The following is a 14,839-nucleotide window of genomic DNA, read 5'->3' on the forward strand; positions in this document are numbered from 1 at the left end:
ACGTGTTAAATACTTATTTCAGCCGCTGTAAATCTAGTAAAAAGGTCTAACCATCTGATTACACGTGATTTTCTTTTCATGGTAAAGAGATGATGAACCTATCATCAGCTATAATTGTATAGCTGACTACAGTAAATATTTTTTAGCTGGTTTGATTTGATTAAAACTTAATTTTTTTGCATAGTTTGTTTGACATCATCTGAACACTAGTGTGGACTGGAGGCTGACACGAGTGGATGTTGACTCTCGCTCTCTCCCACTCTTACATAAATTGATCCCACTCTCTCCCAATCCCAAATGAGTGTTTAAAATAAAATCCAGTTCACTCTCACTCCCTCACAATCCTGAGTGTTTAAAAAAATCCTCCCCAATCCTGAGTGTTTTAAAAGAAAAATCCCACTTAATCCTGAGTTTTTGGGGGAAAAAATCCCACTCCCACAGAGATTGATGCTGGAGGGAAATGTTGAAATATCGATTTGATTAAACATAAAATGAAATAAAATATAACTGCATCATCGTTTCACTCCCGTCATGGTTTCCACTCCCGTCAACTCCCGCCATCATGGGTTTCCACTCCCGTCCATTCCCGGGCACTTTGTTTTCATAGTTCCCACTCTCTCCCAATCCTGAGTGTTTTTTAAAAAAAAATCCCACTTAATCCCGAGTTTTTTTGGGGAAAAAAAATCCCACTCCCACAGAGATTGATGCTGGAGGGAAATGTTGAAATATCGATTTGATTAAACATAAAATGAAATAAAATATAACTGCATCATCGTTTCACTCCCGTCATGGTTTCCACTCCCGTCAACTCCCGCCATCATGGGTTTCCACTCCCGTCCATTCCCGGGCACTTTGTTTTCATAGTTCCCACTCTCTCCCAATCCTGAGTGTTTTTAAAAAAAAAATCCCACTTAATCCCGAGTTTTTTTGGGGAAAAAAAATCCCACTCCCACAGAGATTGATGCTGGAGGGAAATGTTGAAATATCGATTTGATTAAACATAAAATGAAATAAAATATAACTGCATCATCGTTTCACTCCCGTCATGGTTTCCACTCCCGTCAACTCCCGCCATCATGGGTTTCCACTCCCGTCCATTCCCGGGCACTTTGTTTTCATAGTTCCCACTCTCTCCCAATCCTGAGTGTTTTTTAAAAAAAAATCCCACTTAATCCCGAGTTTTTTTGGGGAAAAAAAATCCCACTCCCACAGAGATTGATGCTGGAGGGAAATGTTGAAATATCGATTTGATTAAACATAAAATGAAATAAAATATAACTGCATCATCGTTTCACTCCCGTCATGGTTTCCACTCCCGTCAACTCCCGCCATCATGGGTTTCCACTCCCGTCCATTCCCGGGCACTTTGTTTTCATAGTTCCCACTCTCTCCCAATCCTGAGTGTTTTTTAAAAAAAAATCCCACTTAATCCCGAGTTTTTTTGGGGAAAAAAAATCCCACTCCCACAGAGATTGATCCCAATCCCGAACCAAAATTTTATAGAATACCACACGCTTTCCTTCCCTTTTTTTTATTTTTTATTTTTATTTTTTTAACTCCCAGTCAATCCTGCTCTGTTTTTCTTCCATGTAATTTTTTTTATCATAAAACCTATTAGTCCCATAGTTTAGCTCGATGCTGGGGGGAAATGTTAAATGTTAATCAAATATTGATTGACATTAAAAATACAATAAAATATTACTGCATCATGGTTTCACTCTCGTCAACTCCCGGCATCATGGGTTTCCACTCCCGTCCATTCCCCGACACTTTGTTTTCATAGTTCCCACTCCCGCTAACCTTCGCTCTCGGCCAATCCCGTAATTGATGGTGAAATTCACATCCGCGAGACCCACAGGACTTGGCTGGAATCCCAAAAAATGGTGGACTCAGACTGGCACTGCCTGAAGAAATTGACAGTGTGACAACCATAGATATGAATGGGTAGATACGCAACGCAATGTAGCCGCTCGGCAGCCATGTCAGGGAGGTCGACGTTCCCATACAAGGCAATGCATGCACACTGAAATTAAGTCGTAACTTGCTCATTTCTCATCCAATTTCCATGAGGGTTACCGTTTTGTCAACACCAAATCATATGGTATCAAATAACAACTTTGAAAAAAAGCACTTTTTCTTCTTGTAAAAGGGACTTCCAGTTCCCTTGTCGTAATTATACACCGTTTTACACAACCTTACTAAGCACAATGTACCATCATCCTTGGTCTTGTGGTTGTCTCGCTGTCCACACACAGAATGGGCTGACGACTTTGACCTCCCTAGCTTAGCGTTGCTGTCTGCACGGAGCTCGTATCCACCAATACATATCTGTGGTGACAACGGCCTTTATTATGTTAAACGGACCACAGTCATGTCTGCATTCGTGTCACAGAAAAACAAAGGGTGAACAAGCCCAAAATATTGTTTAATGAAATTATAAATACTAGTCTCTTCAATAAAGGATTTGTTCAAAAGACATTTTGGAGTCAATTAATGATTGTTACAGTTTAACATAGAAAGGCATCAACCTAATCTTGAAATCTCTCCTAGGTGTTACATAATGCAGCAGCTGTGTACTGCCGAATGGACCAGTGGGAGCAAGCCAGAGATATTCTCTTGTCAGAAAGTCAAGGGGGGAATTTGGAGATGGCTTTGGATAGCATCCTGGTGAGTGTCACTAGTTTTCATGTGAAAGGGCAGTGGACTGATTCAAACCAAGAGTCATTTCAGCTCACAAATGTAGTGGAACAGTTGTGATGGGATGTCACAAAAAGTGTTTAATTATACCAGTGCACCACAGTGTTACTATTCAATTTAATTTAATTTATATCGCTCCAAATCACAACAGAAGTTGTCTCAGGGCACTTTACAGGTCAGGTCTAGAGCCGCACTCCACACTGAGGGCCACATTCTGCCGTTTGTGCAAAAGCACCTGACTTGCGCACCTTTTACTTACGCATATTATCCGGTAATGACTTCTGACAGGGCGGCACGGTGGCTGACTGGTTAGAGCGTCAGCCTCACAGTTCTGAGGACCCGGGTTCAATCCCCGGCCCCGCCTGTGTGGAGTTTGCATGTTCTCCCCGTGCCTGCGTGGGTTTTCTCCGGGCACTCCGGTTTCCTCCCACATCCCAAAAACATGTATTAATTGGAGACTCTAAATTGCCCGTAGGCATGACTGTGAGTGCGAATGGTTGTTTGTTCCTATGTGCCCTGCGATTGGCTGGCAACCAGTTCAGGGTGTACCCCGCCTCCTGCCCGATGACAGCTGGGATAGGCTCCAGCACGCCCGCGACCCTAGTGAGGAGAAGCGGCTCAGAAAATGGATGGATGGATGGACTTCTGACAGACCCGCGGTGCGTAACCGGCAAATGTATGTGAAACCTCCCTACACGAGGCGTCACTCATTGAAGTCTGAAGCTTGATGTAATTCCTGGAACGTTGAGTTTTCCTGAGACGTGAACGCCATAGAAATCCATCCATTTTCTATACCGCTTATCCTCACGAGGGTCGGGGGGTATGCTGGAGCATATCCCAGCTAACTGCGGGCAGGAGGCGGGGTACACCCAGAACTGGTTGCCAGCCAATCGCAAGGCACATATAAGCAAACAACCATTCGCACTCACATCCATACCTACGGACAATTTAGAGTTTTCAATTAACCTACCGTGCATGATTTTGGAATGTGGGAGGAAACCGGAGTACCTGGAGAAAACCCACACAGGCGAGGCCAGATTTGAACCCGGGTCCTCAGAACTGTGAAGCGGATGTGCTAACCAGTCGTTCACCGTGCCGCACAGCATGTCACTCTTTAAATGTGAAATTACCTCCACCAGCAACAGCAATGCTATGGTGACCGGCAGCACCAAGGATGTTAGTAGCAGATGTTTTTTTTGTTTTTGTCTGCACGTCTAGAAACATGGGCATCGCCTATTAATGGAAGGGGGAAGAGAAAGGTTAGTGACATATCATCAAGGCAGAGATTGGACCTGAACGTGCAGTACTACAACTGTCTAGCAGTTCAACTAGGAACCGCGGCGAAACGGATAGAGCAGCCAACAATTCAGCAAAAGAAAATGCAGATCATTAGGAAACAGCTACTGCACAGTGTGTGATGACACCAGGAACAGAAGGTCACGGACGTGAGACAAAATGACACAGCTGTCCATCCAGAACCCAACACTCAGAACATTACAGGGATAAGATGATGAATGCCCGTTAACCGGAGCAGTAAGTTACAGAAAAAAAAGAGCGAAGGTGTCAAAACTGTCCATTCAACGTCTGACACCCAGAACAATAGGACACAGAATGATATGAGAAATGTCATGGTTTGTCCACTAAACATTTGGTTGTGTAGATGAATACCATGCTCCTTTAATACAAACTCCTGCACCCATCAGCGGCCAACACTCGCAACAAATAGAAACAGGGTAATACGAGAGAAATAGCATAGTTTTCCCAATCAACGTCCCAGAAAATGTCAGTTTGACCAATCAACGTCCGTGAATGTGAACGAATGCGGTATCAAAAGTTGTGTGAGGTGCCATTTGTCAAATATTTTAAATAAAGAGGAGTGTGACAGTAAACAAAGGCAACAATGGATGAGATCTAGCCTTTCATATTCTTTTTTCTCGGCATGTGATTGGCACGAGTTATTTGGCAGCTCAATTATCTTGTGACAACAGAAACACAAAAAAATCTCTACTGTAGCAAATTGAACAGTACTGTACTGCTTGGTAAAATGGGGCTAATGGTTATATGGTAGATATACCAGCCGTTTTCGGCCACTGGACAACTGAATACAGGTTAGGGTGCTGGACGTCTCCCTAGTTAGGTGTTCTGGCTTTAATAAGCTGAAGTAGATTGGTAGATGGATTGATTTGGTGCATGTGTTTAAAAGTCACATGACATTTATGGTTATCATATCAAATTACTTTGTCCGTTTATATACAAAAACTACAAACTGTATTCAAACTTGTCACTGCTACCCCAATGAACCTCAATCAGACAACACCTGTCATCCAAAAACTCACATCCTTGTGTTTTGAACTCCTTTAACAAATCCTACTTTATCTTCCATCCATTCATCCATCGATTCTCTTAACCAGTGCTGTAACACTCAAATCTCACCTCTGGGGATCAATAAAGGATTTTCTGATTGTAAAGATGGCTATGGCAATGATGGAATGAGACTTAAATCGGTTGGGGGAGGAGGGTGAAGCAAAGAGTGGAAAAAAAGAGCAAAGCAGCAGGAAAGTGGTCAGTGAAGGGAACCAATTGTCATTTCTGAAATAATGATTGTTTGTTAATAGTGGCCATTACGGCAACTACTACTACTACTACTAGTCTACTACTATATGTTATGCTACAGTTTGCTCATCCTAATAATAGTTATCGCCAGCTAAAAAACAGAGGTTATCCATTGAAGTAAGGATGTTTCTCTTTTAAAACAGAGAAAGGAAATTCTTGCGCCCCTCCTGGTGCCTGAGGGTGTGGTGTTTCGTCCCAGAAAAAAGGATGTGGAACAGCTCAAGCAGAGAGACTTCTTAGGAAAAGCAAAGGTATGCAGAGATATTTAATTTACCACGAAGAAATTCTGACCCCTTTCCATTCAAGGTGCAAAATGTTTTACAGTATATTCAATGCCTTTATTGTTTGTTTTGTTTAATATACACTCGCCTGTTTTGGAACAGTGAGGTTAATTGGTTTATTTTAGCAGCAGATCAACATTTCATCTTTTCTGTCTGGTACAGTATTTACATATGGATCTGATACACAACCTAGAATATTAGTGTTATTTTTTTTTTGTAGCAAAACAGAATAGCTCAGGGGTTACTTCCAACAAAGAGGGCAGCCATGTTCAAATGCATACTGGATAAATGGTATGCATGTTCTAATCTAGCCTTTGTACTTTTGTACATAAAGTCTCTTGTTAACAATAGATTGCGTTACTTCACTCCTGCCCCTTGGAAGTTGTTCCTGGTGTCACTTGTTTGGAGCATTTTTTATTGCTGTCACAATATTTCTGTCATCAACAACTGCTCTTTTCTTAATCTTTGACAACAGTTGTTTTGGAGGCATTTTTATATTTGTCACAGTATTTCTGTCATCAATTACTACTCTTTTCTTGACCTTTGACATCTGTTACCAGTGGTTTCCTTATTCTTGAGGACATTCCAAATGCTTGTATTGCCTATGGCCTACGTTTGTGCTATGCTATGGCTCTGATAGTTTTTTTTCTGTCATCCTCACAATGGCTTGATTTTCACCCATACTCAGCTCTCTGGTTTTCATGTTTTTTCTACCTTCTCTTCACAGGTAAAACCCAAATCTGAAAAGGAGTGTGGACATTCTATGATATTTATAGTTTAAATAATCAATGTAATGTGTGACACTCTCTAATAGGTTTGCTCACATGAAGAATGGGTGAATTCATTCAAAACGTTGTGCATCAGATCCAGATGAGGTTAAAACGAATGGCTCTGCAGGAATTATAGCACAATCAAATTACAAAAGAAATTATGGGGATAAGGAATTTTAAAACTAAAATATGTCACAGTTGCACCGTATATAAAATAAAGTCAGATTTAAACTGTTGAAGGATGTGTGAGAATGCATATTCGCTGTACTGTATGTACTGTATATGAAAGTAAAAAGCACTGATTTATTTGTTTCATTTCTGTCAAAACAAAAAAGTATGCAAAGTGGAAAGTGTCATAACTGATCAAAATTAAAATATAAGATACAAAACATGTATAAAAGTTTATTTTCCTTTCTTCCTAAAGGTGATTTCCTCCATGATTCCAAATGATGATTTTGGGGGATTTGAACCTCTCCGATTACAGGTAAGGGTGAAGTTACTCATTCATTTTTGAAAAAGAAATATCAACCCTCATCACTGACTGTTATCATGTCCTCTCAACAGAAACCTGGTTATTATCAGCCCAAAGTGGATGGTGCTCAGTGAGTACTCTGGCCATTGAAACAGAATTACATTATATGGACAAAGGTTTTAGGACACATGTCTAGTTAGGCATAGTGGTGTGTGAATTTGGGATATTTGTATACTCAGAACAGATGCATTCATCTCCCTTGGATGGAAGTATCACCCTTGAAGTAACCCACACGCCTCTATTCGGTCAATAGACTTCTTTCTCAAACTTTGACTAAGAAACAATATGCATTCATTTTAAAGCTATATTTTTAATTCTCTGCTCTCTCTGGAATTGGTACAGTCAGCAAAAACATAGAGGGAGGGGAGAGCAGACAGCTATAGCCACACACACACACAAACACACACACACACACACACACACACACACTTATATTTGTATATAGCCACCAGTGGGGCAACAAGACATGGCGGTGCATTGTGGGGACCACCCTTTCTGAAGGTTCTACAGAATAAAAAAAAAATCAGGCAGTATACCAGAGCAGCCGGAAGCACGTGTCACTTTGAATTGCAAATAAGACAGGAAAAATTCTCTCACCTGACAAGGGACCGACTCCTGGGGACCTGTCAGGTTTTAGCCACGAGTGGGGCCCATGTATACACACACACACTGATGTTTCTGTCTTTCTGTGGACCACTTCACACACTGTCAGGTTTAACTTCCTTTGTAGAGACCTTAAACACACTGTCAGGTTTACCTTATTCTTTAGAGACCTTAAACACACCGTCAGGTTTAACTTACTTTGTAGATACCTTAAACACTGTCATGTTTAACTCACTTTGTAGAGACCTCAAAACAGTTGTATCAATCTCAAGACGTGTGGACAAATCTGCCCCAACACGTTTGATGTGGCCAAACGTCAAAAAAAGAGCCTGGATCAAAGGCCCATTCCTACCTCATTTCCATTTTTTTTTTTTTTTTTTTTTTTTTTTTAAACTTTCTTTTACAACATTCTGATTTCTTAGAGATGGTAAAATGTGGGTTTTCATTAGCTGTAAGCTAAAATCATCAAAATAGTAAATAAAAATCATAAAATGGTTTTACTTTGTGTCGTGAATCTTTTTTTTCTTTATAAATTGAACTACAGAAATACATTAAGTTTTGTAAATTTAATTTATTGAGAACAACCTCTATTTGCCAATAACTTTTCACCTTAAGTGGTGATGCGATTAACATACCATTTAATGCCTAGCCAGGTTCCATTCCTGTGCCATTTTCTCCATGCAAAGGCACTTTTTCATAGACCAGTCCATGATCAGAATCAGAATCATCTTTATTTGCCAAGTATGTCCAAAACACACAAGGAATTTGTCTCCGGTAGTTGGAGCCGCTCTAGTACAACAGACAGTCAATTTACAGAACACTTTGGAGACATAAAGACATTGACAAAAAACAATTGTGCAAAAAGATGCAGAGTCCTCTAGCACTTAGAGTAGTTCGAATGGCTAATATCGCAATAGTCCGGTCCAATGACCATTGTGCAAAGGGCACTGAGACTTCAAGGAGTGTATGCGGTTTAAAGTGACGAGTAGTGCGATAATCTGGGACAATGGTTGTGCAAATGTTACAGATACTCCTTAATCAGTGTGCAAATGGAGCAGATGCTACTCTGGCATGAGTGGCAGTATATGCAAATAGTGCAGCACGGCGAGACAACTACAGTGAGTGCACGAGTAATACATAATAGGCCCCACAGAAATGTGACAACGAACTCAAGTCAAAAAATTGCCAGCTTGTTGTAATGTAATTATAAGTTAGCTGTTTAAGAAGTTGATTGCAAGAGGGAAGAAGCTGTTGGAATGTCTACTAGTTCTAGTTTGCATTGATCGGTAGCGCCTACCTGAGGGACGGAGCTGGAAGAGCTGTTGACCGGGGTGGGGAGGGTCCGAGCGGATTTTGCACGCCCTTGTCTTAGTTCTGGCAGCGTGCAAGTCCTCAAGGGTGGGTAGGGGGGTACCGACAATCCTTTCAGCAGTTTTGATTGTCCGTTGCAGTCGGAGTTTGTCCTTTTTTGTAGCAGCACCAAACCAGACTGTGATGGAAGAACACAGGACTGATTCGATGACCGCTGTGTAGAACTGTCTCAGCAGCTCCGGTGGCAGGCCGTGCTTTCTCAGAAGCCGCAGGAAGTACATCCTCTGCTGGGCCTTTTTGAGGATGGAGTTGATGTTGGTCGCCCACTTCAGGTCCTGGGAGATTGTAATTCCCAGGAACTTGAAGGTCTCGACGGTTGACACAAGGCAGCTGGACAACGTGAGGGGCAGCTTTGGCGAAGGAAGCCTCCTGAAGTCCACGATCATCTCTACAGTCTTGAGCGTGTTCAGCTCCAGGTTGTGTCGGCCGCACCACAGCTCCAGCCGCTCCGCTTCCTGTCGATATGCAGACTCGTCACCGTCCTTGATGAGGCCGATGACAGTGGTGTCATCTGCAAACTTCAGGAGTTTGACAGTCGGGTGCGCTGAGGTGCAGTCATTCGTGTAGAGAGAGAAGAGCAGCGGAGAGAGGACACAACCTTGGGGCGCCCCATTGCTGATGCTGCATGTGGATGAGGTGGCCTCCCCCAGCCTGACCTGCTGTGTCCTGCCTGTCAGAAAGCTGTAAATCCACTGGCAGATGGCAGGCGAGACGTTGGGTTGGATAAACTTTGAGGAGAGGAGTTCAGGGATGATGGTGTTGAACGCTGAGCTGAAGTCCACAAACAGGATCCTCGCATAGGTCCCTGCGCTGTTGAGGTGTTCTAGGATGAAGTGCAGTCCCATGTTGACTGCATCATCCCCAGACCTGTTTGCTCGGTAGGCAAACTGCAGGGGGTCCAGCATGGGACCTGTGACGCTCTTGAGGTGGTCCAGCACGAGACGTTCAAAGGACTTCATGACCACAGACGTCAAGGCGACAGGCCTGTTGTCATTGAGACCAGAGATTGCAGGTTTCTTGGAGACTGGAATGATGGTGGAGCGTTTGAAACAGGATGGAACTTCGCACAGTTCCAGAGATCTATTGAATATCTGTGTGAAGACTGGAGCGAGCTGGTCTGCGCAGACTTTGAGGCAGGATGGGGACACATGGTCTGGGCCTGCCGCTTTGTTAATCTTTTGTTGTTTGAAGATGCGTCTCACATCCTGTTCATGGATGGTTAACGCAGAAGTCAGAGGTGTTTAAGCAGGTTAGTGAGATTAAGGATAGAGATGGAAATTTTAATCATGTGCAACCAATGTCTACTAGTTCTAGTTTGCATTGATCGGTAGCGCCTACCTGAGGGAAGGAGCTGGAAGAGCTGTTGACCGGGGTGGGGAGGGTCCGAGCGGATTTTGCACGCCCTTGTCTTAGTTCTGGCAGCGTGCAAGTCCTCAAGGGTGGGTAGGGGGGTACCGACAATCCTTTCAGCAGTTTTGATTGTCCGTTGCAGTCGGAGTTTGTCCTTTTTTGTAGCAGCACCAAACCAGACTGTGATGGAAGAACACAGGACTGATTCGATGACCGCTGTGTAGAACTGTCTCAGCAGCTCCGGTGGCAGGCCGTGCTTTCTCAGAAGCCGCAGGAAGTACATCCTCTGCTGGGCCTTTTTGAGGACGGAGTTGATGTTGGTCGCCCACTTCAGGTCCTGGGAGATTGTAATTCCCAGGAACTTGAAGGTCTCGACGGTTGACACAAGGCAGCTGGACAACGTGAGGGGCAGCTTTGGCGAAGGAAGCCTCCTGAAGTCCACGATCATCTCTACAGTCTTGAGCGTGTTCAGCTACAGGTTGTGTCGGCCGCACCACAGCTCCAGCCGCTCCGCTTCCTGTCGATATGCAGACTCGTCACCGTCCTTGATGAGGCCGGTGACAGTGGTGTCATCTGCAAACTTCAGGAGTTTGACAGTCGGGTTCGCTGAGGTGCAGTCGTTCGTGTAGAGAGAGAAGAGCAGCGGAGAGAAGACACAACCTTGGGGCGCCCCAGTGCTGATGCTGCCTGTGGATGAGGTGGCCTCCCCCAGCCTGACCTGCTGTGTCCTGCCCGTCAGAAAGCTGTAAATCCACTGGCAGATGGCAGGTGAGACGCTGAGCTGGAGAAGCTTGGATGAAAGGAGTTCAGGGATGATGGTGTTGAACGCTGAGCTGAAGTCCACGAACAGGATCCTCGCGTAGGTCCCTGCACTGTCGAGGTGTTCTAGGATGAAGTGCAGTCCCATGTTGACTGCATCATCCGCAGATCTGTTTGCTTGATAGGCAAACTGCAGGGGGTCCAGCAGGGGACCTGTGACACTCTTGAGGTGGTCCAGCACGAGACGTTCAAAGGACCTCATGACCACAGATGTCAAAGCGACAGGCCTGTAGTCATTCAGACCCGAGATTGCAGGTTTCTTGGGGACTGGAATGATGGTGGAGCATTTGAAACAGGATGGAACTTCGCACATTTCCAGAGATCTGTTGAAGATCTGAGTGAAGACTGGAGCGAGCTGGTCCGCGCAGACTTTGAGGCAGGATGGGGACACGTGGTCCGGGCCTGCCGCTTTGTTAATCTTTTGTTGTTTGAAGATGCGTCTCACATCCTGTTCATGGATGGTTAACGCAGAGGTCAGAGGTGTGATTGTGGTCGCGGGTGCGGCCGGGTGGGTGTGTGGTGTGAAACTGTCCTTTTCAAATCTGCAGTAGAAGGTATTCAAGTCGTTGGATAGTGTGCTATTGTTCTCAGCTTGGGGGGATTGTCGCTTGTAATTAGTCAGCGATTGGAATGCATGCCATACTGATTTAGAGTCGTTTGCGCTAAACTTATTTTCCAACTTTGTTTCTTTAGTCAGCTGGTTTCTAGCTCGATTATACAGGGCCCTGTCCCCGCTCTGATATGCGTCCTCCTTAGCTTGGCGAAGCTGCTTAAGTTTAGCAGTGAACCACGGCTTATTGTTGTTGAATGTGCGAAATGATTTTGTTGGTACACAGATCTCTTCACAGAAACTGATATAGGATGTGACAGTGTCCGTATATTCATCCAGGCTGCCAGCTGAATTTTCAAAGACACTCCAGTCTGTGCAGTCTAAACAGCTTTGAAGTTCCATCTTGGCTTCATTTGTCCACTTTTTGACTGTTTTCACTGTAGGCTTCGCACATTTAAGTTCTTGCCTGTACGTCGGTATTAAGTGAATTAAGCAGTGATCAGACGAGCCCAGGGCTGCACGAGGTATAGCACGGTATGCGTTTTTTACCGTAGTGTAGCAGTGGTCTAAAGTATTATTTTCCCTGGTAGGACACTCGATGTGCTGCTTGTATTTAGGGAGTTCGTGGTTGAGTTTAGCTTTGTTAAAGTCCTCGAGAATAATGAGGGGTGAGTTGGGGTGTTTTTTTCAATTTCGTTGACTTGATCGGCGATTCGTTCCACCTGGTTTCATACACTCTACGGAATGTCCTTGCTTCTTTTGATGCACTCAAGTCACTTTGTACATTTGCATTGCTTTCCACCAACATTGAAATCTTTTTCAAGCTATATCCGACTTTAAGCGCCAGACTCGGGCATTTGTATGCATGTGTTTCACAGTTGTAACCTGCCATTACTTGTACAGCCTGGACAACATGCATAAAATTGGCAGGTCGGATATGATCTTTTGTTGTCTTCATGGGAGTATTTTCTCTAGAAATATATGAGTAACCACCCCAGCTCTCGCAATTTTTGTCAGATGTACTCGTGTTTGGCAACATCATGTCCAAGCATTTGTTGTACAAATGTTCACCATACTCCAAGATACAGGGATCAGATTTCACAGCTTGATAAACATTGTCCTGAAGCATATTGATTAGCAGTTTCCAAAGCTCTCTCTTTACTCCAGGTGGTGGAGGTGAAGCAAATCCAGAGATGGCCTGAGCACGTGTTTTGCCAGGTTTCAGCGGACCACCAGGTTTGAATTTGCAGACATTCATGTGCTTCAAAAGGATCTTTTTCAAAAAGAAACCATGGCAATATGCACAATGAAGAAAAATTTTAGATTCATCTTTTGGTTGTTTGCGTGGCACAGGATTTCCAACACCAGAATTTAAAACATCAACGTTGTGGGCAAAGTCGCCCTTGTTTCTTAAATATTCCATATGGATTTGTCTCTCCTTGGAGCCTTTTGGAAAGGTCACAGCCTTTGCAACGTCGGGCTTGTCTTTATGTGCACGCTCCAGGTGTCTCAACATTTTTATCACCCCCAACTTGCAATACAAACAATGTTGTTTTTTATGATAAATTATTGATCCATCCATCCATCCATCCATTTTCTGAGCCGCTTCTCCTCACTAGGGTCGCGGGCGTGCTGGAGCTATCCCAGCTATCATCGGGCAGGAGGCGGGGTACACCCTGAACTGGTTGCCAGCCAATCGCAGGGCACATACAAACAAACAACCATTCGCACTCACATTCACACCTACGGGCAAGTTAGAGTCTCCAATTCATGTTTTTGGGAGGTGGGAGGAAACCGGAGTGCCCGGAGAAAACCCACGCTGGCACGGGGAGAACATGCAAATTCCACACAGGCGAGGCCTGGGATTGAACCCCGGTCCTCAGAACTGTGAGGCTGACGCTCTAACCAGTCGGGGCACCGTGCCGCCAATTCTTGATCCATCCTTTTTTTTTTTTTTTTTTTAAACAAACAGCAGGTATGGAATGTAAGTCAGAGACTCCAACCACAGTAGAAGCTCTGTCTGGTAGATGTTTCTTTGAGACAGGTGCTGAATCTTCCAACAGGGCTCCAGTGTCTCCCCCTCCACCCTCTTTTGCAGAGTTACCTGTACTTTGTGTTGTTGGGCATGATACACTACTTAAACCTTTACGTCTCTTAACGGAGGGGCTATTTTTTCCCAATAGGGGAGCGCCCTCGCTCAACAGTTGGCTTCAAAGAGGTGTTTGCAAGTTCTTGCAGTGAGAGACACCTCTCTCTAACATCCACCATGTTCCCTGTGTTTGGAAATCTCTGCATCTTACATTTCTGGTCACTTAAGAGGAAGATACTGTTGCTTGTGTCTGTACCATCCGAAGAATCACAACCACTCTTCTTCACTGCCATCAGAGGTGGAACAAAACACGGGATCTGAATCAAATTCCACGTGCGCTTTCATCTTCAGAAGAGAATCAAGAGTCCACATTGGTCATACATACATACTTGATTAAAAAAAAAAGTTTGGCAAATGCGTAGTATTTTCTGTACATGGTGGTTTTGCACACCTGTACGATCTTTGTTCTCAATCTTGGAATATACTTTTTGTCCTGGTTAGTAACATCAGATTCAGAGAGCAGACTCCATGTCTATGATATCACCAAAATGTTTTTATTTACATTTGTGAGTTAAAAAAGGGGGCGGCACGGTGGTCGACTGGTTAGAGCATCTGCCTCACAGTTCTGAGGTCCGGGGTTCAATCCGCGGCCCCGCCTGTGTGGAGTTTGCATGTTCTCTCCGTGCCTGCGTGGGTTTTCTCCGGGCACTCCGGTTACCTCCCAATATATATATATATATTTTATATACACACACGTATACATAATAAAGACTTTTTGGTTTATTTTACTACCAGTATAGTGCACAGAGACGCACAACTGCATGTCACACCCTCTGCAACACAGTGTGTTGTGGGCAGCGTCTTAGTCACCACAAAGCAGGTCATCAACATTTTTTTAAACTAGATAAGCAACATTTGAAAGGAAAAAAACAGATGTATGCACAGATATTAACATATCTATGTACCTGCCTACAAATCATATTTTCATTCAAGGCTTAACCTGGTTCTGGGCGGCACGGTGGCCGACTGGTTAGAGCGTTAGCCTCACAGTTCTGAGGTGCGGGGTTCAATCCCCGTCCCCGCCTGTGTGGAGTTTGCATGTTCTCCCCGTGCCTGCGTGGGTTTTCTCCGGGCACTCCGGTTTCCTCCCACATCCCAAAAACA

The 14,839-nt window shown here is 44.1% G+C and overlaps 1 protein-coding gene across 1 annotated transcript in view; it reads left to right on the forward strand.

Moving 5' to 3' along the window:
* The window catches only part of noxa1 (NADPH oxidase activator 1), a 69,947-nt gene that overhangs the window by 25,396 nt on the left and 29,712 nt on the right, over positions 1-14,839 (forward strand). The window contains exons 5-8 of the mRNA XM_061765114.1: positions 2,551-2,667; positions 5,454-5,561; positions 6,786-6,845; positions 6,926-6,963. Of these exons, the coding sequence (XP_061621098.1) occupies positions 2,551-2,667; positions 5,454-5,561; positions 6,786-6,845; positions 6,926-6,963 (323 nt within the window). The remainder of the gene's footprint in view (positions 1-2,550; positions 2,668-5,453; positions 5,562-6,785; positions 6,846-6,925; positions 6,964-14,839) is intronic.

Source organism: Phyllopteryx taeniolatus, unplaced genomic scaffold (genome assembly GCF_024500385.1).
Source record: "Phyllopteryx taeniolatus isolate TA_2022b unplaced genomic scaffold, UOR_Ptae_1.2 contig_25, whole genome shotgun sequence".
Taxonomy (NCBI): Eukaryota; Metazoa; Chordata; class Actinopteri; order Syngnathiformes; family Syngnathidae; genus Phyllopteryx; species Phyllopteryx taeniolatus.